At 42.6% G+C, this 23,158-nt stretch overlaps 2 protein-coding genes across 13 annotated transcripts in view; one reads left to right on the forward strand and one right to left on the reverse strand.

Annotated features, from left to right (window-relative positions):
• The window catches only part of FUT10 (fucosyltransferase 10), a 176,291-nt gene that overhangs the window by 23,258 nt on the left and 129,875 nt on the right, over positions 1-23,158 (forward strand). For 11 of the 12 annotated variants that reach the window (XR_003677781.2, XM_028482080.2, XM_028482079.2 and 8 more), the window contains one exon: positions 2,004-2,298. The exons of the other annotated variant lie outside the window; for it this stretch is intronic. Coding sequence is in view for 10 of the 11 variants with exons in the window: in XM_028482080.2 (XP_028337881.1) it covers positions 2,004-2,298 (295 nt within the window). In the remaining variant the exon portion in view is untranslated. The remainder of the gene's footprint in view (positions 1-2,003; positions 2,299-23,158) is intronic. 12 annotated transcript variants of the gene reach the window in all.
• LOC102979536 (nuclear receptor coactivator 6-like) lies at positions 4,772-8,183 on the reverse strand. The gene is given in 6 exon segments (XM_055081419.1): positions 4,772-5,370; positions 5,373-5,490; positions 5,493-6,133; positions 6,136-6,429; positions 6,432-6,569; positions 6,572-8,183. Coding segments are annotated over 6 exon segments (2,190 nt in total). The 5' UTR covers positions 6,972-8,183.

Here is a 23,158-nt window from a genome sequence, read left to right on the forward strand (position 1 = left end):
AAACCCCTGGCTCCCTGCTTGTCTGTCTTGGAGGTGGGTATCCAGGACCTGCTTGGACTGGAGGGGCTGGAGTTTTCTGCTTCAGAAATCTCTCTCCTTAAAGCAATCCCTATTATTCGTTGTTGTTTTTTTTTATTAAAAAAAAAATTTTAGACCACGCCCTGCGGCGTGTAGGATCTTAGTTCCCTGACCAGGGAACAAACCCATGCCCCCTGCATTGGGAGCATAGAGTCTTAACCACTGGACTGCCAGGGAAGTCCCAGTCCCTATTATTTGGATACAACCTTATACCTCACATAGTAGACTTTGATCAGAAATGTGGAGCAAAATTTGTCTTTGAAGTTATAAACATGGCTTTCTAAACGTGTTTCTTTCAAGTCGCTGGTTGTATATTTGAAGGGAAAGGTTGGGTGAAAAAGAGTGTTTGTAGCTACAAGTCAGCTCCATTCCATCAAGCTACTGGGGAATAGCCATATTATTATGTTATCATAAAGAGGCTTAGAAAGCTATTGGCAAGGGTTTTTAGTTTTCAGTGATGGTTTTACTGTTTAATGATGACTTTGGTGTCACAAGTGATCTGTGCTTTTTTTTTTTTTTTAAATAATAGAATTCTTTCTTCTGTTTGGAATACTATGTGGCGTTTGCTGAGTGGCTCTTAATAGCTTTTTGGCCTTGGATCCCTCAGAGAATCCAGTGAACGTTATAGACTCTCCCCAGGGAGTTAGACTGTATCACCTCAGTGGGCAGGGGCCCTTTTCTGACACCAAAGGTAGCAAATACATAAAGAAGGCACCACCACTGGCTGCTGAGAGTGGGGTCTGCGGGCCACACAGGTAGTGTCCTGTGTTGACAAGTGGGCCAGTTAATACGTGAAAATATGCCTTCTTTTACTGGCTTTATTTATTGTATAGTGTGACTACTAATGTTTTGTTATATATGAAACAGACCAGCCCCTACTTTATACTGCTCTCTCTAACATATTTTTGTAATGCCATGTCAATATCAAACCTTAAAGTTTGATGAAAAGGCAGCACTTTTGGAGAACTACTGCCCCTCTGATTTCACTCAGTCCACCCTGCCCTTCAGATTACTGTGATTGATGACGTAGCTCTCCAGGACCCAGAGTCTCTTGAAATAAATTAAAAAACAAGGTTTTAAGTGAGAAGGAACCCAGTACCTATGCCATCTCTATGCCATAGTGGATATTATTAGAAATATAAAATCCATGTTATGACTCCTTTAATTGTAGTAAAAAGAAACCAATTGGTAATTTATAACTTATTTTCCCCGGAGTGTAATCTCCAGCAATAGCCAGATAATAACCCTGACTCTCACAGGTTTCATTAAGAGACACAACCACTTCTGGATTCTATATTTGCCTATGAAATGGAGGAGAGATGTATCTGTTATGTGTTTAGTGGAATGAAGCATCCTTGTTGGTAGATATTTTGGAGGCTATGTCCCTACCCTAATCCCTGGAAACTGTGATATGTTACTTTATTTGGCAAAAGGGACTTTGTAAATAGTGACACACCTTGAGGTGAGGAGATAACCCTGAATTATCTGTGCATGCCCAGTGTAATCTCATGAGTCCTTAAAAGAGAAGACTCTTCCCTGGCTGTGGTCAGAGAGAGATACGATAACAGGAGAAGGGTCAGAGACATGCAACGTTGCTGGTTTTGAAGATGGAGGAAGGGGGCCATGAGCCAAGAATGTGGGTGCCTCTAAAAGAAAAGCAAGAAAACGAATTCCCCACCAGAGTTTCCTGAAAAATGGCATAGCCCTGCCAACACCTTGATTTTAGCCCAGTGAGACCATTTCAGACTTCTGACCTCCAGAATCGTATGATAATAAATTTGCATCATTTTAAGTTGCTCAGTTTGTGATAATTTGTTATGGTAGCAATAGAAAACTAATAAGAAGCTAAATCATCAAGATGAATGGGAGATGTACAGAAGGAAATTAAACAGTCTGACACTGGTAATAATCATCATCTCTTTTAGGTAGTGGTTGAGCTGGGAAAATTTGAAGGGAAGATGTTTAAAAATTCTAATTTGAAAGACGGACATGCACAAATGGAAGAAGAGCCTATACATCTCCATCCATTCCTTAAGAGAGAAGGTCTGACCCTGAATAGGAAAAAAACATTGGCAGCTGATAGCTACCCCATCATGCTCTGGTGGTCTCCACTGACTGGGGAAACTGGAAGGCTAGGCCAGTGCGGGGCAGACACTTGTTTCTTCACCATCAACCGGACCTACCTCCATCATCACAGGACCAAAGCCTTCCTCTTCTATGGTAAGTAGGGCTTTTGCCTTTCTCCCTTAGCTTGCTGACATCCTACTTCAACGCTGAGTTACTGCCTTTCTCCCAAGGAAGAGATGGTGGGCTCCCCCTGAAAGCACTTGGCACGCCCGATTTCCTCTGCACTTGCTCTGTGGGAGGCCTGAGCATTGAGCAAATACAATAAATAAATCAGTGAGCTGGACCAACAGAGGGGTGGTTGGCTGGGCCACTTGGTATTTATGGGGGAGAAGACCTAGTTCTTTTCACCTTTTCACAGTTGGGCATTGTGCTTACTGAATCTGTTATTTAGGAATTGGCTATTGATTATACTGTTGATATCAATTCAGAATGTCATCTGTGATAATGGCCAGGAGATTTTGATGACCATAACAGATGTTTAATTGGACATAAACTCAGCACAGTATGATTTCATTACTCAGAAATAAAAATTAAAAGATTGTTCAACATCAGCTTTCAAGAGCAAGTTGGTATTCATCACTTCCCGAGGCTGATTATATGTGATGCTGGCATTGAAGGGCAGCCAGACCCAGCCAGTTGGAGGTAGCAAGATGCCAGCAGCTGTTAGAAATATGGAGCTCCTGGGTGCTGAGTGATAGGGGCATGGAGGAATACAGATTAGCGAGCTCGACCAAAGATAGGCAAGGTTAATCACTAAAGTTAGGAAGTCAGTGAAAGGACATCTGCTTTAGAGTGTGGTATGAATGTGTGTGTGTGTGTGTGTGTGTGTGTGTGTGTGTGTGTGTGTGGTGCTGGCTTTGGAGTGGCAGGACTGAGACTGGACTGTAGGGCTGAGTCATCCTCAGTGATCTGCCCAACAACAACTTAAATAAAGCAGAAAATGGGCTCGGCAGGAATCAGGTGGTGTATGTGCCCCACAGTTGGTCAGGGCTGCCGAGCAATGGGCACTCATGCCTGGTAGAGGTGAGGAGGCAGGGAATTCCAGGCACTTACGCATCCGGATACGGTGGAGTCCAGAGCCTCCAAAGGCCTGCAGGTGTCCCCATGCACTTGCTTTCCTCCTCTGCTCTTAGAGGGGAATCAGTGTAGGTCTGAGGAGTGAGGGCTGTTGGTACAGGGCCAGGCTGGTGGCTGATTTCCTCTGAGGGGCGAACAACCATCTGAATAGTGTCAGATGCTTATTTTGAACATCACTTGATTTCAGGTCCCACTGAAGGTGTAATATAACATATGGGATTGCATCCTGATACCTTTTTCTAAAATCCAAAGAATTCTGAATCCTGAAACACATAAATCTCTGAGAGTTTGGTTAAGGGACTATATAATCCTCTAGGGGTGTTTTGAGTTGAAGCAACATTAAATGTATGAGTTTAATTTCCCAAATTTTACCAGGAGCCCCTAGACATACTTCAGTTAGACACAAAAATATATAGATAATGTAATGGGTACTTACGTACTTACTACATAGCTTAAGAAATAAGATATTACAAGTAGAATTGAAAGCCTCTATGAGCCCCTCACTGACCCCATCCTGTTTCCTTCCTCCCACCTGGAGGGAATCATGATCCTGAAGTTGGTGTGTGTGTGTGTGTCTGTGTGTGTGTTTAAACAACATATAGTATTTTTTTGTATGTTTTAAAAATTATGTAAATAGTATTATATGTTAACTTTCTCTCTCTGTAACTTACTTTTTCTCTTCCATGGTTTTTGAGGTTTGTTCATGTTGGATCCTTATGGCTCCATTTCACCCATTTTACTGTTGTATAGAATTCCATTGTATTTGTATATCACACTTCATTTAGCCATTTTCCTGTTGTTGGACATTTAGGTTGTTTTAAAGAAACTTTCTTATGACAAAAAATGCTACAATAAACAATCCATGTACATGTGTGAGATTTCATGAGGATTCATACCTAGCAGTGGAATTATTTGGTATGAATTTACATTTATGAATTTCCAGACCAATATCCAGAGTGGTTGTATCACAGTCACTATCTTTTAAACGTTTAAAACTTTGTTTTTTTTTTCCACATTGTACAAACCCTTAGATTCTCTTTATTCACTGATCCATTTCTACAACAAATACATCCAAAACACTATATAATAAAATTATTTACAACATCTCCAAATGAGAAGATTCCTTTTGCCCCACTACTGCTATTCAGACACAGTACTTCCACAGCACCATACATTATTAGAAGATCTAAAAATGCTCACCCTGTACTCTAGGCTGCTTAGGAAATGTGAAAACTAATAACATAATCGCATTAGCTCCTCTCAATACATGGCAACAGTATAGAAACCTTGAACTTCATCTTGCAACACCAAAAGGGTTCAACAACTCTGCTTTCCCCATTGCACTTTATGAAACAGGTTGCAGGGACCAGGAAAAGGACCACATTATTAAAATAACTGTACAGAAATGGATTTTAAAAAGTCACAGCTCAAAATTGCTTTTTGTAAACTTCACACACATTTACAAATATCAAGTCATCGTCCAGCTTGTTTACTTGGATTTTCTTCGCTTGGATCGCATTGCACTGGTTATGTCTTTAGTCGGGCTGGAGGCTGAAGCAGGCCAAGAGGATGGCTTCTGATGTCCATTTTCCACACTTTCAGAAGCCACAGCTGGCTCTTCAGTTTGGGACTTTCTTCGGCTTGGAGTTTTGGACTTTTCAGTTATCTCTTTAGGCTCACTGCTTTGTCTAGAGACTATGGCAGCATTTGCCTCGAGTTCTGGTCTGGGAACAGACCCCTGCAGTGCTGTGGCTGGAGTTTCCTTTGGGACTAAACTCTGTGAAGGGGCTGGTGGTCGCTTTGAAAATTCTGGCAGTTTAGGGCCTGAGTTGTCCAGGTTAATTCCTTGTTCTCTAGGCAATGGCTGCTCATCAGCCTCCTCCAGATCAGGTGGGCGAGTACCTGGGGTGTTTAGATCCTGCTGACTATTTTTCTTCTTCCGAGGGGGTTTCTTCTTCTTTAGTTTATTTGCATTGGTATTATTTTGCTTATTGTTTACCCCAAAATGACCTTCAGAGATATCATTCTGCAATAAGTTGACCAACAATGGGCTTGTTAGCGTGACATCCTTACTGACCGGGAAGCCTCATTCTGACCACAGGACATCTGATTTCCGTTGGGTGCTCCACTGAAAGGTGCGTTGAAAGGCATCCCATGGCCTGAGAAGTGGTTTCCCGAGGCACTGTTTCCCAGCATGGCCTGCACGTCGGCGGGGCGGTGGGGGGGACCATGTTGCTTTGTTGCATGCTAACGTCAGGCATCATCTGAGACAAGCTGACATCATTATTTGCCGTAGTAGCAGGATTGCCATGCTGCTGGGCCATATGTGGGCTGGGCCCTGGTGGCCTCAAGACCTGCGCCTGAGCCTGAGATGGACTGTAGTTCATGGGCCCTTGCTGGGGCAGCATCTGTCCTGACATCTGTCCCGTAAACTGCACCATGTTTCCTTGCATGTTTGGAGTTGGTCTCCTCGTTATCTGTGCTGGTCCCTGCATGACATTAGATTGGTTCTGAGTGTTAAACTGTTGCTTATTCCCCTGCATCTGATTGGTCATAGTCTGCTCTATCATTGGGTTCTGCTGAAGCAAAACTTGCCCCTGAGGCCCCATCATCTGGTTATGTGGTGCCATCATTTGTGGGCCCTGCTGGGGAAGCATCTGCCTGGGTGGGGTCATCCTGTGGGGCGAGGGCCCAAGATTTTGGCTCTGAGGATCTGCTGTCATCTGACCCTGCTGCATAATAAGCTGGGCCCTTGAAAGTATCATAGGGTTCTGAGGGTTCAAGGTACCTTGTTGCTGGGCCTTCTGGCCCTGGGAGGGCACGATCTGCTGGTGCGTGCTCATCAGCTGAATGGTGGGCCCTGCTGGGGCTGGCCTTGCATGTTGCCCAGGTTCACCTGAGGAACCCCAGAACTACCAGTCTGTTGGCTGTTCATGTCGCCATGAATTGCCATGAGGCTGGGCTGCATCATATTTGGTGGCCCGTGGGACATCTGCATCTGGTTTTGAGGAGGACCAGCTCCTTGACCACCTGCATGCTGGACATTTTGATTTGCTTGCAGCTGAGGGGCTCCTGAATTTCCAGGGGTAATTGCTGTGGTCGAAGGCACCTGTCCTTGCAACAGGACAGGATTGGCCTGTCCTGTTGGAAGCCAGGTGGGAGGCGTTTAGGCATTCCTGGACCACCTGCCATGGGAAATCCCACCTCCATCCTAACTGAATTTCCAGCTCCCGTGGGTCCATTCATTCTCACATCTCGGCTTTGGTTCTGAGCCAAAGCCAGGTTGAAGCACCTTCCCCTTCAGTCTGAACGGAGAGAATTCCCAGATCCCGAAGCTGCTGGTTGTTGCTCTGAGTCAGGATCCGTAGCCGCTCCGCGGCTTCCCGGGAGATGTTGAATGTCACATGCACACTGTTCCAGGCCTCTACCTTCTGTACCTTTAGCTTGCTGGATTCCATGTGTAACAAATTGGGCACTTTCTTCAATATTGTGTCCAATTTCCATTTGAAGTCTTTATCATCTATATTTCCTTTGAAGGCCACAAAGATTGTGGAATCCTCCAAAACACTATCACTTTTTGAGTCATCATCTTCTAGTCCAGAGTCAAAATCCATCTCTGGGTCCTCCACTGTTGATGAACACAAGGGAGTATAGATGTCTTCTAAGTTTGGAAGGTCATCCAAAACCATGGTGAATATTATTCCAGAAGCATATGCCAAGTGGACAATAAAAATACCAAAATGTCTTTCTTAATTTTTATCATTTTCTATCAGGTCATTTTTTATCAGGTCATCTTCTAAGTCCAAACAAGCTGGCATTTTTAGGGCCTGTATTTTAAGGTAGCAGCCAAATAAAAATTCTGAGTGCTGCCCCAGCCCTCCTGGGTGGGCCTCTTAGCACCGGCCCGGGCCGAGCGTCCCCGCGGCCCTCCGTGTATCCCTCCGTCCATCCTCATGTGCGCCCGTCTGTCCGGCCAGTCCGGCCGTCGGTGCCCAGCCACCAGCAGCCCGACCAGGCTGGGCCTCAAGGACCCGGCGGGGAGGGGGTGGGCCGGACCAGGCCAGGGCTAAACATTTAAAACTTTTTAACATGTTATACGTGCACATAGAGCTCCTGTGTTTTCAAGTAACACTTTGATTGTGACTTCTTGGTTTTTCACTTTTAGGCATTATATATTGATTCTTACTATGGAAGATGAGTATTTAACTCTCCTCCCTCACCCTTGCGCCCCCCACTCATTTCTCAGCCCCATATTCTTCCCCAGAAGTTATATCATCATTTTAGATAGATTAGCATCCAGTTTTTACATCATCATGTAGTCACAGTGAGCCACGATTTAAGATGCTAAGATTTCTTTTCCTGCACAAATTGTTTTCCCTGTTGTAGCACCAGATATTCTTTTTTTAAAAATTTATTTATTTAATTAATTAATTTTTGGCTGCGTTGGGTCTTCCTTGCTGCGCGCAGGCTTTCTCTAGTTGTGGTGAGTGGGGGCTACTCTTCATTGTGGTGCGCAGGCTTCTCATTACGGTGGCTTCTCTTGTTGCAGGGCACGGGCTCTAGGTGCACGGGCTTCAGTAGTTGTGGCTCGCAGGCTCTGTAGTCGTGGCTCGCAGGCTATAGAGCGCAGGCTCAGTAGTTGTGGCGCACGGGCTTAGTTGCTCCGTGGCATGTGGGATCTTTCCGGACCAGGGCCCGAACCCATGTCCCCTGCGTTGGCAGGCAGATTATTAACCACTGTGCCACCAGGGAAGCCCCCAGATATTCTTAAAGAAATGTCTCCCAGAGATCCTTGACATGTCCAGTTGGAGGCGTCATCCTTTCTGCCTGGTGCCCAGGTGCTGTCCTGGCTGCCCATCAGTCTGGGGATTCCTTGTACTTCACTTGTGTGTTGGATTTTCTGTTTCTGTTATGCCTTATCTTCCTCTTTCTTGGTTTGTGTCTTTTTTTTTTTTTCTTTTTTTGGCTATGTGGGATCTTAGTTCCCCAACCAGGGATAGAACCTGCACCCCCTGCAGTGGAAGTGCAGAGTCTTAACCACTGGACCACCAGGGAAGTCCCGGTTTGTGTCTTTATTTCAGTGTGTCCTGAGAAAGGTTCACGGAAGGTAAGTTTTCAGGAACTTTGTATGTGTGAACATGTGCTTATTTTACCTTTACTTTCACTGATGGTTTGGCTCAGCATAGAATTCTAAGTTGGAAATTCTTTTCTTTCTGAATTTTTAAGACATTTTCCCACTGTATTCTAGCTTCCAGTGTTATTGCTGAGGAATTCAAAGCTATTTTGATTTCCTGTCCTTTGTGTGTGGTGTGCTTTTTTGTTCCCTTCTCCCTTCTGCAGAAAAATATAGAAGCTTCGCTTTTTCACCAGTTTGGAAATTCAGTAATGATAGCTTTCGTGTTTGTCTATTTCCTTCTGTTGAGATGCACACTCAAATATCTGGTTGCTGGGAAGCCTACAGAGCAGTGTTTATTTCGTGACTTTTTTAGGACTCACAGACCTGCAGAGCATGCACTTAATTTTATCTGCACACTTAAGACCCGATTCTTCTCTCAGGGATGGACTTGCCTCCAACCAAAGTCCCAGGAGACTGATGTGTCAACCAGGATGCTTCTGGTTTGCTTTTCATATCTCGGATTTTGTCGCTGTCCAGCTCCCAAAACTGTCAGTGACTCCACTGAGAACTGAATATATGCCATTTTTATTGCCCTGCCACTTAAGGCTCTGTGTAAAGACTCAGGCCTGCCTTCTGAGCTTAACTCCCGTGATTATATCAGCTAAACTTATGTTCAAAAATCAAACTGGAATAGTCAGCATTTTAGGCATATGCCACAGATGTTCCTGACTTAGCACCATTGTTCATTCAATTTCTATGTCCTGGAGCATTTTTTAAATTTGTCCTGTCAAAATAATCTACTGAATGCTACTGTTTGTTTGGCAATGTGGAGGAATAATACAGTGTTTGATGTCAAATAGTATAATCTTGAGACACAGGTATTACCGAACTGTCATGCAGTGCTAAAGGGTGTATATACCATAAGAGAAATGTCGACAAGTTTTGTGGGATTTCAGAGAAGGGAGAGAGCACATATGATTGGAGGGGTCAGGAAAGACTTCATAGGATCTCCTTCATAAAATAGGGGAAATTTGAAGTAGACCTTGAAGGATAATGGAATTGGATTATGTTGGGATTGGAGGACATTTTGGTATGAAGAACAGCATGAATGGGGGCATGGAGGTAGAAAATTATGGGTAATATCTGAGGTTGCAGCAAGGAGATTGGTTGGCTACAGCATAATTTTATGTAAGAGAGAGATTACGATCGAAGGATACATTGGAACCAGAGCATGGAGAATCTTGAATTTTGGCTTAAGGTTTTGCATCAAATTAGAGGATGGTGCTAGGGAGCAAGTGAAAGTTGAATGGCCTTTTAAAAACCAACTCAAATATAACACCTATGGGGCTTCCGTGGTGGCGCAGTGGTTGAGAGTCCGCCTGCCGATGCGGGGGACGCGGGTTCGTGCCCCGGTCCGGGAGGATCCCACATGCCGCGGAGCGGCTGGGCCCGTGAGCCATGGCCGCTGAGCCTGCGTGTCCGGAGCCTGTGCTCTGCAACGGGAGAGGCCACAACAGTGAGAGGCCCGCGTACCGCAAAAAAAAAATAAAAAAAAATAATAATAACACCTATGAATGCTTTCTGATTCCCCTCCATTGGATGTAGCCTCTCTTCTCTAAATGTCCATAGGCATTTTATATCTCTTTTATGTCATTTAATTGAGCATCTATTAATTCAATATGCCGGGCACAATGCCAATGATGAGGAATGAAGAAGATAAATAAGGTAACTATGGCACTTGGTTTTGTCCTATATCATCTTCTCTTCCATATTAGAGTGTAAAGTTCTTGATGACAGGGCAACAACACTTCATCTTTGTACTTCCCCTCTCCCGTATAATGAGCAAAGTGCCTTGTACATGCTAGGCACTCAGGAAATAGTCACAGATACTTAGAGCCCTAAAGGACCTGGGAGTCTAACCTCCTCTTTGTCGAGGTGAGGAGTCTGAGGCTCAGGAACGTTAAGGATGTGCCACGATTACACAGGGGTTGGCAGCAGAGTTGGATTGGAGAACCAAGATGCACTGACACCTGATCCTGTGCTCCTTCCCCCAGACTGTATTTGAATGTACACTCCTGACTATAATAAAGCCTGGATATTTGGATTTTGGAATTGCTTACAGTGTATGGTTTGTAGCAAACCAAATTAGAAATTCAGTTCTTTAATAAGATCTATTGAGCGAAATAGAGTGAATACAATACACTTTTCTGTCTGAGGGTTCCATATTCTAATTAAGTAGGTCACTTACAACTGCAAATGGGACTCTGGTACAGCAGGATTGAAAAAGAAAAGGCAGGAAGATGATTCAGGTGTCAAAGGCTGACCTAATTAACAGAAATGGAAACTCAATGGATTATGTGACCTTGAGGCTTTTGTGAACTAGAATTTTTTTTTTTTAGATTTTATTGAAGTATAGTGGATTTACAACATTGTGTTATTTTCTTCTGTACAGCAAAGTGACTCAGTTATATATATATTCTTTTCATATTCTTTTCCGTTATGGTTTGTTAGAGGCTCTTAGAATATAGTTCCCTGTGCTATAGAGTAGTACCTTGTTGTTTATCCAGAACCAGGAATATTTTTGACTTTGTTTGCTTCCTTTATAGCTTCCTTTCTTCTTTTTCTTTCTAGAGATGATTCATTTACTTAATATAAACACATTTCTGGAAATAATAGTTAAAAGACTTTCACGGTGAAATACAGTGAATTCTGTGTCTGGTTTGAGTCATTTGAGAAATGTGAGGCTTCAGCTACATCAGCAATTCTCTGACACAAAAATTAAGCAGTCACAAGTGAATAATCTTTTTAAAAACAAAAGTCCTTAGAGTTAGAGAATTTAGTCTTAGAAACCATCACTGTAGTGATTTCGAAACACAACTCTGCATTTTAAAACAGTTCTCTTGAAACCTGTCTGTCATGAGAGAGGGGTTGGAGTGCCTTTGATGAGAAGGAGGGTAGTTAGGGTCGGGAACTGCTTTTGTTTTGGGTGAGTTTCTAAATAGAACTTTTAGTAAATACAGGTACCTGGACAGAACGAGAAAAGTAGGCTACTGAAATGTTTAACTTCCTCAGGAAAGTGGATATTAGCACACCTTGTTGAAGTCTGGAGGTTACAAACAGGAAGAATGTGGGACTGGTCTTCCTCAAAGGAAGACTACAATCCATGTCTCCAGGACTGGATCCTGAGTGATTGGTAGGGCCCTCGGACCTTCATTCCAGGTGCAGGCTTCTTGCTCCCCCCATCCACGGATTTCAAAATATTTATATCTATTCTTTTTCATATTCTTTTCCATTATGGTGTATTACAGGATATTGAATATAATAGTTCCCTGTGCTAGACAGTGGGACCTTGTTGTTTATGTATTTTGTATATAGTAGTGTGTTTCTGCTAATCTCAAACTTCTAATTTATCCCTCCCCCAACCCCTTCCCCTTTGGTAATCGTAAGTTTGTTTCTGTGTCTGTGAGTCTGTTTCTGTTTTGTAAATAAGTTCATTTGTATCATATTTCAGATTCCACATATAAGTGATATCATATGATATTTGTCTTTTTCTGACCTTACTTCACTTATGGATAGTATGATAATCTCTAGGTCCATCTGTGTTGCTGCAAATGGCATTTAATGGCTGAGTAGTATTCCATTGTATATATGTATCACCTCTTCCTTATCCATTCCTCTGTAGATGGACATTCAGGTTCCTTCCATGTCTTGGCTATTGTAAATAGTGCTGCTATGAACATTGGGGTGCATTCATCTTCTCAAATTAGAGTTTTCTCTGGATATATGCCCAGGAGTGGGATTGCAGGATCATATGGTCGTTCTATTTTTAGTGTTTTAAGGAACCTCCATACTGTTTTCCACAGTGGCGGCACCAATTTACATTCCCACCCACAGTGTAGGAGGGTTCCCTTCTCTCCACACCCTCTCCAGCATTTATTATTTGTAGACTTTTTAATGGTGGCCATTCTCACTGGTGTGAGGTGGTACCTCACTGTAGTTTTGATTTGCATTTCTCTAATAATTAGCGAAGTTGAGCATCTTTTCATGTGCCTGTTGGCCATCTTTATGTCTTCTTTGGAGAAATGTCTGTTTAGGTCTTTTGCCCATTTTTTGATTGGGTTGTTGGTTTTTTTGTTACTGAGTTGTATGAGCTGTTTGTATGTTTTGGAAATTAAGCCCTCGTCAGTCACATCACTTGCAAATACTTTCTCCCATTCCATAGGTTGTCTTTTTGTTTTGTTTATGGTTTCCTTTGCTGTGCAAAAGCTTATAAGTTTGGTTAGGTCCCATTTGTTTATTTTTGCTTTTATTTCTATTGCCTTGGGAGACTGACCTAAGAAGACATTGCTACGATTTATGTCAGAGAATGTTTTGCCTGTGTTCTCTTCTAGGAGTTTTATGGTGTCATGTCTTATATTTAAGTCTTTAAGCCACTTTGAGTTTATTTTTGTAAACACACATTCTTTATTTATGTTTCTTACTGTCCCTTTAAGACCTCACTCAGCGGGTTAATTTTCACTGTCCTCTAACTGGAAGCTTTGGCTGAGCCCCAGCTTTTGTGCTCACTCTCAGGAAATGGACAGTTTTATGGTCACTTTCAGTTGCAAACACACTTTCAAACTTAGTAAATGGAGCGTTCAGCCCCATGCCACGCCTAGGGTTACATATTTTTGCATCCCCAGCTTGGACCTCTCTCACGCCGCTGCAGGCCTGCGGTCCTTCTTCTGCAGTGCAGGTCTTTCCTCTCTCTACACTCTGCTTGGCTCCTTCTTCCTCCCTCATCTGCTGCTTTCTGGAGACTGGCAGAGTTGCTATGAGGAAAGGGAGGAGAATTAAGGAGACTGGACATTTCTTATTTGGCCCGTGTGGCTTTATGTCCTGTGAACTCAGCAGATGGTTCGATCTGATGGCCTTGAGTGGGTCTGGTGGATGACTAAAGTATACTTTTCCTATTCTGGGGCATTTTCATGGCATTTGGAGTTTCCCTGCTGGAACCCTGGCTTTTCCAGCGTCCTCTCCCAGAGAGCTGCCTCTCTGTTCCAGGTAGTCGCGTGGGACCGCTTCCCAGCTCCTGGTACCCGCGACACATCCAGCTTCTTTCTGCTGAGCTCGCTATGTCCGCCTAGGGCTCTTTGTATTAGGAGGACCCAAGACTCCCCACTCTCTCTCACCCCTTTCTGTATTCTTGAGCTTGCTGAGGAATTCAAGAGTCGTAGGACAAGCTCTCCTTCATTCCTTCTGTGAATTCTGCAAGTGGGGGCTTGTGTCTCACAATTACTTTGAATCTTGATATCTGTCCTGTCAGTTGCATCCCAACATTCAGTGATACAACATCTCTGCAGAGTCACAATTTGCCAGGTCCCTTGCCACGTGTTGGAGAAGCACAGAAAACAAACAAGTACAGTTTGGTAAGATTGTATCACAGTTGATATGGTAACAACCTTGATAGACTTCCTTATACGTCTGTCCCTGGTCATCTTGACTGTACTGAGTGTCCCTGACACTTCATGAGTGACACATCTGTGAACTGTTCTCAGGGTAATTTCTGCCAATTTCACCCATTATGAGTTGATTCTTACTAGTAGTTTTTTTCTGGAGGTTGACTTTCCTGGGCCCTGTGCATTGAATGCAGATAGTAGGTAATTACTTTTGCCCGGTTAAGACTTACTTGGGAGATGGCAAGAAAATGGACTTACTTGAACTGTGTGGACAGCAACAAAGTTGAATGTGAAAAAGAAGGTCATAACTAGGTGATAGATCATATATTATATACAGTAAATGTATAGAGATGTAAATGTGTATTTATCTATCTATCTACATATATACATCTTTGCTGTAATCAAACCCCTTTAAATAAGAGGTACAAACTGCTATGTACAAAATAAATAAGCTACAAGGCTATATTGTACGGCACAGAGAAAATAGCCAATATTTTATAATAACTACAAATGGAATATAATCTATAAATTTGTGAATCACTATGTTGTATATCTGAAACTAATATAATATTGTAAACCAACTATATCTCAATTTAAAAAATGCAAAAAATAGGCTTTATTTCTGTTTAAGCAAATAATTATCACATAATACTTTACAGAAGGTAAAGCCATTCTCAGAGCTCTGCTCAGACTCCGCAGTGACTGCCCATCTCGTTAAAATTCCAGGTCCTCACCGTGGCCTCCGACTCTGCAGGCTCTGCCCGACTCCTGGACTGTCTCTTACCCTCGGTCTGTCTCCCTGGCTCACTCCTCTCTCCTCCGGGCCGCTTGCTGTCCCTCAAACAGGGCAAGCCCGTTCTAGCCTCAGAACCTTTCGTTTGCTCTTCCTCCACCTGGGATGCGCTGCCCCGGGTTATTCCTCCCCACCGATTGGGTCTCTGCAGGAGTGATGTTTTCTCAGAGAGACCTGTTTCCTCACCTTCTTTCCAAAATAGGGCTCTCCTCCGACATGGCTCTCTGATGGTGTGGACCCTTGCCCGGCTTTATTTCTTTTCATAGCACTTATTACCCCCCTGAAGTTCTCTTACTGTTTTGGGACCAGTTACCTGTTGTGTCCCATGTTGGAATCTAAGTCAGGAGAACGACGACTTCGTTGGGTTCACTGCTGTTACCCCACTGCTTGGAACAGTGCCTGACACGTAGCCAGGCTTCAGGCAACATTGTCGAATGGATGACTCAGTAAGTGAAGCCGGCCTGATCCTCACATGGAGTTGGGGAGGAAATGAGAACATTGGTATTATCATCTTCACTGGGTCTTAAGATGTTATATAATTTACCCAGGTTGTGCCTGGCATTCTTCTTGAATGAGTGCATTAGACCCTATGATTAAAACTCTGGTTTATTTAAATTACATTTTATCAAATTTATTTGTGTACCTAGTTGAATTAAACACTCTGGTACAAGGCTTATTTCAAAGAAACAGCAGAATCTGCCCTCCTTTTCCAGTCCCTAGAAGCAATCACTTTCTGCTCTTTCAGCTCTCTGTTTTCTTAATAACATGCTTATATTTTTACTTCCTAATTTTGCAATTTGGGAATTTGTAATTTGAGGCATTATCCATGGACTTCCCTTAAGGGAACATGGGGATTTCAGTTAGATTGTTATTCAGCGTTTACATTATTATAACTCACATAATTGCAATTCACAGCTCAGCTGTGTAGTATGATTACCCTTCGTGTCAGTATTTTTAGGCGTTTTCTCTCGGGCTGGTCACATTTCCCAGAGAGGATTCTTTCAGTTCTCTACCTGGAGGGCATAACAGGGGTGGTCTTCTTCTGGGAGCTTCTTACTGCTCAGTCTGTAAACTATCACTTAATTCTTTTTTCAGTGTGATACCCCTGACCTCAACTAGACCCTGTACCCCCTGCCGGAAGACCCTTTCTTTTGAACTCCTGAGAGTAGAAACCTCCAGGACTCTCTCAGGGTGGGGAGGGGACAGTTGCTCAGTTGCACAGAATAAAGGGATCTGGGCTTTTAACTGTCCCTTAAGCTGACTTTTTTTTTTTTTTTTAAGCTGACTTTTAAGCAGTCCTCTGTGCTTAGTCCCATCTTCACCTCTACTTTTGGATTGTTGACTTAAAGAAAAACACACAACATAAGAGTTGTGAGTTTAAGTTGTATTCAGGGTCTTACTGGGGACTGTAACCCAGGAGACAGCCTCTCAGCTAGCTCTGAGGAAACTGCTCCAAAGAGGTCAGGGAGGAGCCGGTTACACGTGATTTTTTGGCTGGGGATACGCGTGGTCCAGCACACGTCTTGGTGAAAGATTACTGCTAGTCACAAGGAACGGATATCTCAAGTTAATAATTTTAGTGCTTGTCTATGTACGGGAAGATGGAGGAATCTGGTGCATTGAAATTCTTCCTGAGATACGCATCAAACTATCCAAGGACCTGCTTGTCCAAAGCACAGAGCGTCCTGTTATCATCTTAATTTCCTCTCAGAATGTTCTGTCGGTCAGGAACTGCAGTGGGTTATGACTTAATCCTTCTAGAACTGGGTGGTGAGCAACTCTCTTTGTTTTTCTTTGTTTACAAGCTGCACCTAATGCTGTCAAATTCTTGAGCATTCTGTGGGCTTATGGGTAAATTAGGTGGCTCATTGACCTTCCCCTGCGGGCTTTAGAGTCATCCTTCTGGAGTCTAAGTCAGTGACTCTCTTCACTCTGCTTTCCATCATGATTGCTATTTAATTATCTCTCTTTGCCTCTTTGAGATTATGCCCTAAAAAAATACCTCTTGACTATTATTTTTATCTTTTTTAATTATTAAAAATTTTTTATTGTTGTCTCTAACTCCAAACCAGGGTTTATTCATGATTTGTCTGACAAAAAGAGAGCTGAGAAAGTATGAATGGACCCTCTATGACTTGGAAAAGGAGGAAGGGGGTTCACTCTGGTTGCCCACTGATCCAAACCCTCTGCGCTGATGCCACACGCCCGGTGCTGGGCTGCCAAAAGTCAGCATGGCCACGTGGGGACAGTTGTGTTGTAACCTTTATCATCTCAGTCGGAGATGATAGATTATCAGTCTTACTGTAAAATGCTCAGTGTTCTGGTGTCAAGGTCCATGGTTGGAAAGTGGGAAGACCAAAACCTTGGCTAAAACTTTGGCCCTTTTGATAGGAGTTGTGTTAGTTTTGTTGATCATTCATGCAATAGAAGGTGTGGGTCATTCTTTCGCATTCATTTCCACCTCTAGAAAGTTTCTGCAAGTGATGCGAGAATGGTGGAGAGCTGAACCAAAAGTCTCTGCCACTTAAATTTCTAAAACTTGAGAGTTTTTGATCTTACCTGTTTTGCCGTGGGTGAGTGGTTCCCAGACCAAGCTTATTCCAAGATCGTAGATGAACAAACCAACCAACCCCCGAGTCTCTGGGCTGCACTCCAAACTTATTCAGAATCTGTAGTGTTGAAGACTCATAATCTGTCAGATATATGTCAGTTTGCTCACGTGGGACATTGGCTTGAGAAGCATTTCACAGGGCTTTTGAAAGGTGTGGGAAGTGTTGACCAGAGATCTGAAACCAAATCAAATCAAAACAAAAGAAAACAAAACAAATTTTCAAGAAAGAAAACAACGGTAATGCACTGGTTTGGTGCAGCTGTAAACAATATTTATACTTGTAAGAATGAAAGTACTGGGTATACCTTGAATCAAAAATGGATGAGGAGGGAAGACAGGTATGTGGGGGGAAGGGAGAATTAAATCTACACCTTCCATAGCAACAAGACAATAGGTATTATCTAAAACCGAAAAATCAAGAAATACCACGTTAACCCTGTTATTTAGATATTTTTGAAGTGCAAATACAGAAGAAATGCCTGAAAAAATTGGGGTGGTGACTTCTGGCATGTAGAAATAAGGAGTGGAGTGGGGCAGCACCCTGCTGTCTTGTGTTATCGTCTTGATAAGACTGTTTTGCATTTAAAGCTATATGCAGGTATTAATTTGATATAAATAAAAAGTGAATTAACAGAGACAGTTTGTCCTAGGAGATAGTTAAGCACAAAGACAGTAAGAACAGTTATTAATAAATTATCTAATTCCTAGGCTTTTTTGCTTATCGATACATTTTAGGAAGAGTGTTCATTATGCAAAGACAATAATATTTTACAGCTAAGGTACTCATTTCCTTCCATGAAAAAATTGCCCATTAATATTGTCTGATTTTCAATCTTTCCAGCTAAAAAAAATAAATCGGCTGAGTTTTGCTAGATTTAGTTTGATATAAGGACATAGGCTGTAGTGAGTCTCATAATGTTTAGTTTTAAGGGTTTTCTGGTCAGGACTGGGAGTTCTCTTCCCCTTGTTTCTGACTCAGCCTTTTTGACCCTCTCTGGTCTTCCAGAGCCTGTGATAGTATAAAGATCAAAGGAAGGGCAGAAGTGACTGAAAATCGGAAAGCGCTTTTCAGGTTGGGCTTAAAAATCTGAAAGGAAGCACAATAGTGACAAGGGCCAAGAGTCAGGCGCTTTCCTGCTGGAGCCAGCGGACAGATTTCATTACTGCAGTTTCAGCCATTTGGGCCAATGGATATGCTGGCGCCCATCCAGTTCTAGGCAGATTCTCTGACACCCAGAGATCCTCTGAGACCAGCTGGCAGCTTGTTCTTCGGAGCAGACAACATAGGCGCACATCTCTCATAGGTACCCATCTCTCACAGGCGCTCAAAATAAAACCAGCCAGCTTGGGCTTCCCTGGTGGCACAGTGGTTAAGGATCTGCCTGCCAATGCAGGGGACATGGGTTTGAGCCCTGGGCCGGGAAGTTCCCACATGCCACGGAGCAATGAAGCCCGTGCGCCAAAACTACTGAGCCTGCGCTCTAGAGCCCACGAGCCACTGCAATGAGAAGCCTGCGCGCCGCAATGAAGAGTAGCCCCCGCTCGCCACAACTAGAGAAAGCCTGTGTGCAGCAGCTAAGAACCAACGCAGCCAAAAATAAATAAATTAATTAATTAATTAATTAAAAAAAAAAAGAGGGGCAAGAGAGCTTGCTTCCTCTCTAAAAAAAATTAAAAAAAAAAAAACCAAAAAACCAGCCAGCTTTAATGAATACGTTTCTTGCTCTTAAAAATTAAAAAACAAAACCAACCTAAAACAACTTCAACTAAAGAGTAAGTGCAGCAGAAAATTTCTTTTTTGCAGAGTTTACATTCACAGTTTGACCCACACCACCTCGATAAGTTCTAGGGCACAGATTCGAGTCTCCTGACCTTGGACGGGGGATACTTGGAGACTCACATGCCACTACTGTATATAAAATAGATAATCAACAAGGACCTACTGTACAGCGCAGGGAACTCTACTCAGTACTCTGTAGTAACCTATATTGGAAAAGTATCTGAAAAAGAATGGACATATGTATATGTAAAACTGAATCACTTTGCTGTACACCTGAAACTAACACAACATTGTAAATCAACTATACTCCAATATAAAATAAAAATTTTAAAAAAAGAACAGCCAGCATCTGTCCATCTCTCAGCTGGCTTTGTGTTATATTGTTGTGTATGCTGGAAATCTCCTGAAATATTAAATACTTTCTTTATTAGTGAAAAAATAACCTCTTTGAAGAAAGTAAACTACTAATGCTGATAATGGAAATGAGGACAAAGAGAAGTATTTTAAGAAACAGTGGTTATCAGGCAGAAGTTAGCTACTTAAACAGATTAAAGAGTAGAATATTGGACTAACTTAAGGTTTGGATCTATGAAATAGACCACATAACTCCATTTTTTGAGGAAATCACATGCTACCGGTGTTCATGATTTGGGAGAGTTTGAGAATGTCTCAGGATGTATCCCTTCCTGTTGTTGGGGATCTGTTCTTCATTCATTAGTACAACTGACATGGAAGAAACATTTATTATATGTGTGGCCCTGTGTTAGGTGCTGGGGTTATAGTGGTTCTATTACCTGGTTCTATAAGCCTGTCTACAACAGGCTCTGCCCTCATGGAGCTTATGAAATAGGTAAATAGGATGCTACCAGGCAGGGATAAGCATTTTGGCTTGAGATGGAGTGATCAGGGAGGCCTCTCTGAGGATGTAACATTTGAGGCTGAGTCTTGAAAGGTGGGAGGAGACAGTCCTGTGAAGATGGAGGGAATTAATTTCAGGTATAGGGAACTGCAGATGCAAATGAGAGTGGAAAGGAGTTTGATGTGATGGAGGGTCAGAAAGAAGGTCACTGTGCTGGGTACAGAGTGGGTGTGAAGGAGGATAGAACGAGATGAGATTCGAATGGGAGACAGGGGCCAGGTGATAAAGGGCTCCCCAAGACAGGGTGAGAGAGTTGGATGTGTTCTAAGGGCAATGGAGAAATAGCAGAAGGTTTTAAGCAGGGGTGCTATGCTCTGACTTCTGTTTTGCTCTGTTCTCATTTATGCTGTAAAAAGGTCCCTGTGGCTTCTCCTTGGAGAATGGATTGGAACGTGAAAGTGGAAGCAAGACACAGTTCCTATTAAATAAGTGGAAGTGATGTTGCTCTGGGCTAGGGTGGGATGCAGTGGAGAAAGAAATGGGTAGATTTGAGATGTGATTTCAAGATAGAATTGATGTCCTGATGTCTTAGTAGTATCTATTTTCATTTATGCAGGTGTCCACGGAGAAAAATTCACTGTGCATATTCATTTAACTCCTTGGCCTCTCAGATACTTAGTTCCACCTTGTGTTACCAACTTACCACAACTGTGATGGATAAAAAATGCTAATTCATTTCCTTCCTGACAGGTGAAAATAATGTCAGTAAATTATTGATCACTAAATATTTTGCTTTCATAGGTATGTAAATATTTAGTCCTTAAGGTTATTGACATCTGCATATTTTACTTTCCTGTGTACAGACATCTAAATTTGGCATCCAAATCATTGGTGACTATATATTTCAGCTGCATATGAGGAGCAGTGATTAAAATCTGTGTGTGCAAGGGTAGTCATATAATTCACCACCAAAAACTTTAACGTCTAGAAATGTCAGTACAAATTCATCAGGCTCATTCATTTACTGATGAAGCCATTAGCATTTAAGTTAGGAGAAAAACATGCAGTGTCATTTATATGGGTCATGCGCCACCCCCCCCCCGCCCCCCGAGTCTTGAATCACCTGGGAAAATTAAGAGGAAAATACAGCATTTTGTTTTCCGCTTCATATCAAATCAGCATCTCTGGAGATGAGGTCTGGGAATCTTTACCACACTCCCCAGGAAGTCACGTTGAGGCCAGCCTGGCGGGGGCACTGGGGCCAGCTTTTAGATGATCTTAGGTGGCCTCCACCACTAATATTTTATGGCTTAATATAAAATCTCTAAGTTCCATCATGGGAATTTGGAGATGAGTCTTTGCTTTCATATCCTATTGTCACTTCTGTATGCCTATGATTGATTTGATGCTTAGTGTTTGGTAACAGAATATCCAATTATAACTTAATGCCTTTGGGAAAATAAGATCCCCTTTAAAGACATCTGCCTTGTGACAAAGTTTCCAAGAATGTTTTATGTTGAGACCAGAAGACTTTGTAATTGAAAATGTGGATTTTGATGATTCTTTCAAAGGAATTATGCAATTAGGGTATTCTTTTAGCCACCTGGGCACAATTTAGTCTTTCGGGAGCACTTAGTTATTGGACCAGTGCAGCATCTGGTGATGCCTGAAAACATCAGAACCAGGGGCCTCTGCTTAGAATCAATTCTCATTATTGAGCTGATGCTGAGCAAAAGCATGGATCCAGGAGGGATGAGATACAAGTTTCTCTTGATTGTCTCCACCCAGTGGTGCACAGACCCAGAATGCGCATCCTTTGTGGAGGGCGGAAAGGATTCTGTGTGTTGTTGTAAAACTGTAAAATTATTGAGTGAGGCTGGCTGGGGAAGGGGGCCAGGGGTTCAAGGTCATTTGACTTAGCTCTCTGTTGCGGTGCACACGTTCATAGATTCCTGCAAAACAATCCCTTTAACTTCCCCATTGATCAATGACTGTAAAGCTCCTAATTTCAGAGACTTGAGTCTTTGCTATATGATCGGCTAGTGTGGCCCTTTTTTTTCTTTATTCTCCAGGCAACTAAACCCTAGTTTTTTTGTTTTTTTTTTAAACTCTAGTTTTTATTTTCATATCTGACATCAAGCAGCTTGCAACCTTCCTAGTTAAGTTGTCTCGTAGTTTGAAGTGAAGGCGAGTACTCACTCCAATTTCTCAAGTTGCCTACTTTCAGCCTCTAAATTCAGTTTTCCAAACACTCCCTGGTTGGGTTGCCAGTATCTGGAGAGGAGTTGAAAGCATAAAGAAGAAATGAGCATTTTTGCTTTTCATGGCAACCAAGTGACTGCTTGGTTTTTGCTTATCCTATAACTTTGATCCCCTTAGCCAATGCTCTGTCTTAATTGACATTTGGTACCAGGACACCATTGTGCTCATACAAGTAGTGAATTTTCTCAGTCCCAGTTTCGGCATATAAGATGGTGGTTGGTAATGGTGTTGGTGGTGTAGGGGTAGTGAGTTTCAGCACATGGGAAAGGTTTGCTAGGCTTAAATATGAACTAGATTCTTTCTTTTTTTTTTTTTGGCCTAGCGGCATGCGGGATTTCAGTTACCCAACTAGGGTTGGAACCCGCGCCCCCTGCAGTGGAAGTGCAGAGTCTTAACCGCTGGACTGCCAGGAAAGTCCCTAGATTATTTCTTTTCATTTTAGTTAAGATCAAGTGTTTCTCCTCCTTTTCCCCTGCACTCATACCTCATCTGCCTTATTTACTGACCAGGATTTTTGCCCTTGTCTCCTCTTCCTCCCCAAATGCTTCATGCATTTCTGTCATTAACTATAGAAAGTTTCTCTTTTTAACACCCCATCATGCTCCTTTTTTTTTTAACATTATGTTTATTTATTTATTGTGTTTTTGGACATCTTTATTGGAGTATAATTGCTTTACAATGTTGTGTTAGTTTCTGCTGTATAACAAAGTGAATCAGCTATATGTATACATATGTCCCCATATCCCCTCCCTCTTGCATCTCCCTCCAACCCTCCCTGTCCCACCCCTCTAGGTGGTCACACAGCACCGAGCTGATCTCCCGGTGCGATGCAGCTGCTTCCCACTAGCTATCTATTTTACATTTGGTAGTGTATATATGTCAGTGCTACTCTCTCACTTCGTCCCAGCTTACCTTTCCCCCTCCCCGTGTCCTCAGGTCCATTCTCTACATCTGTGTCTTTATTCCTGTCCTGCCCCTAGGTTCATCAGAACCTTTTTTTTTTTTTTTTTTTTTTTT

This window comes from Physeter macrocephalus, chromosome 20, assembly GCF_002837175.3.
Source record: "Physeter macrocephalus isolate SW-GA chromosome 20, ASM283717v5, whole genome shotgun sequence".
Classification (NCBI taxonomy): domain Eukaryota; kingdom Metazoa; phylum Chordata; class Mammalia; order Artiodactyla; family Physeteridae; genus Physeter; species Physeter macrocephalus.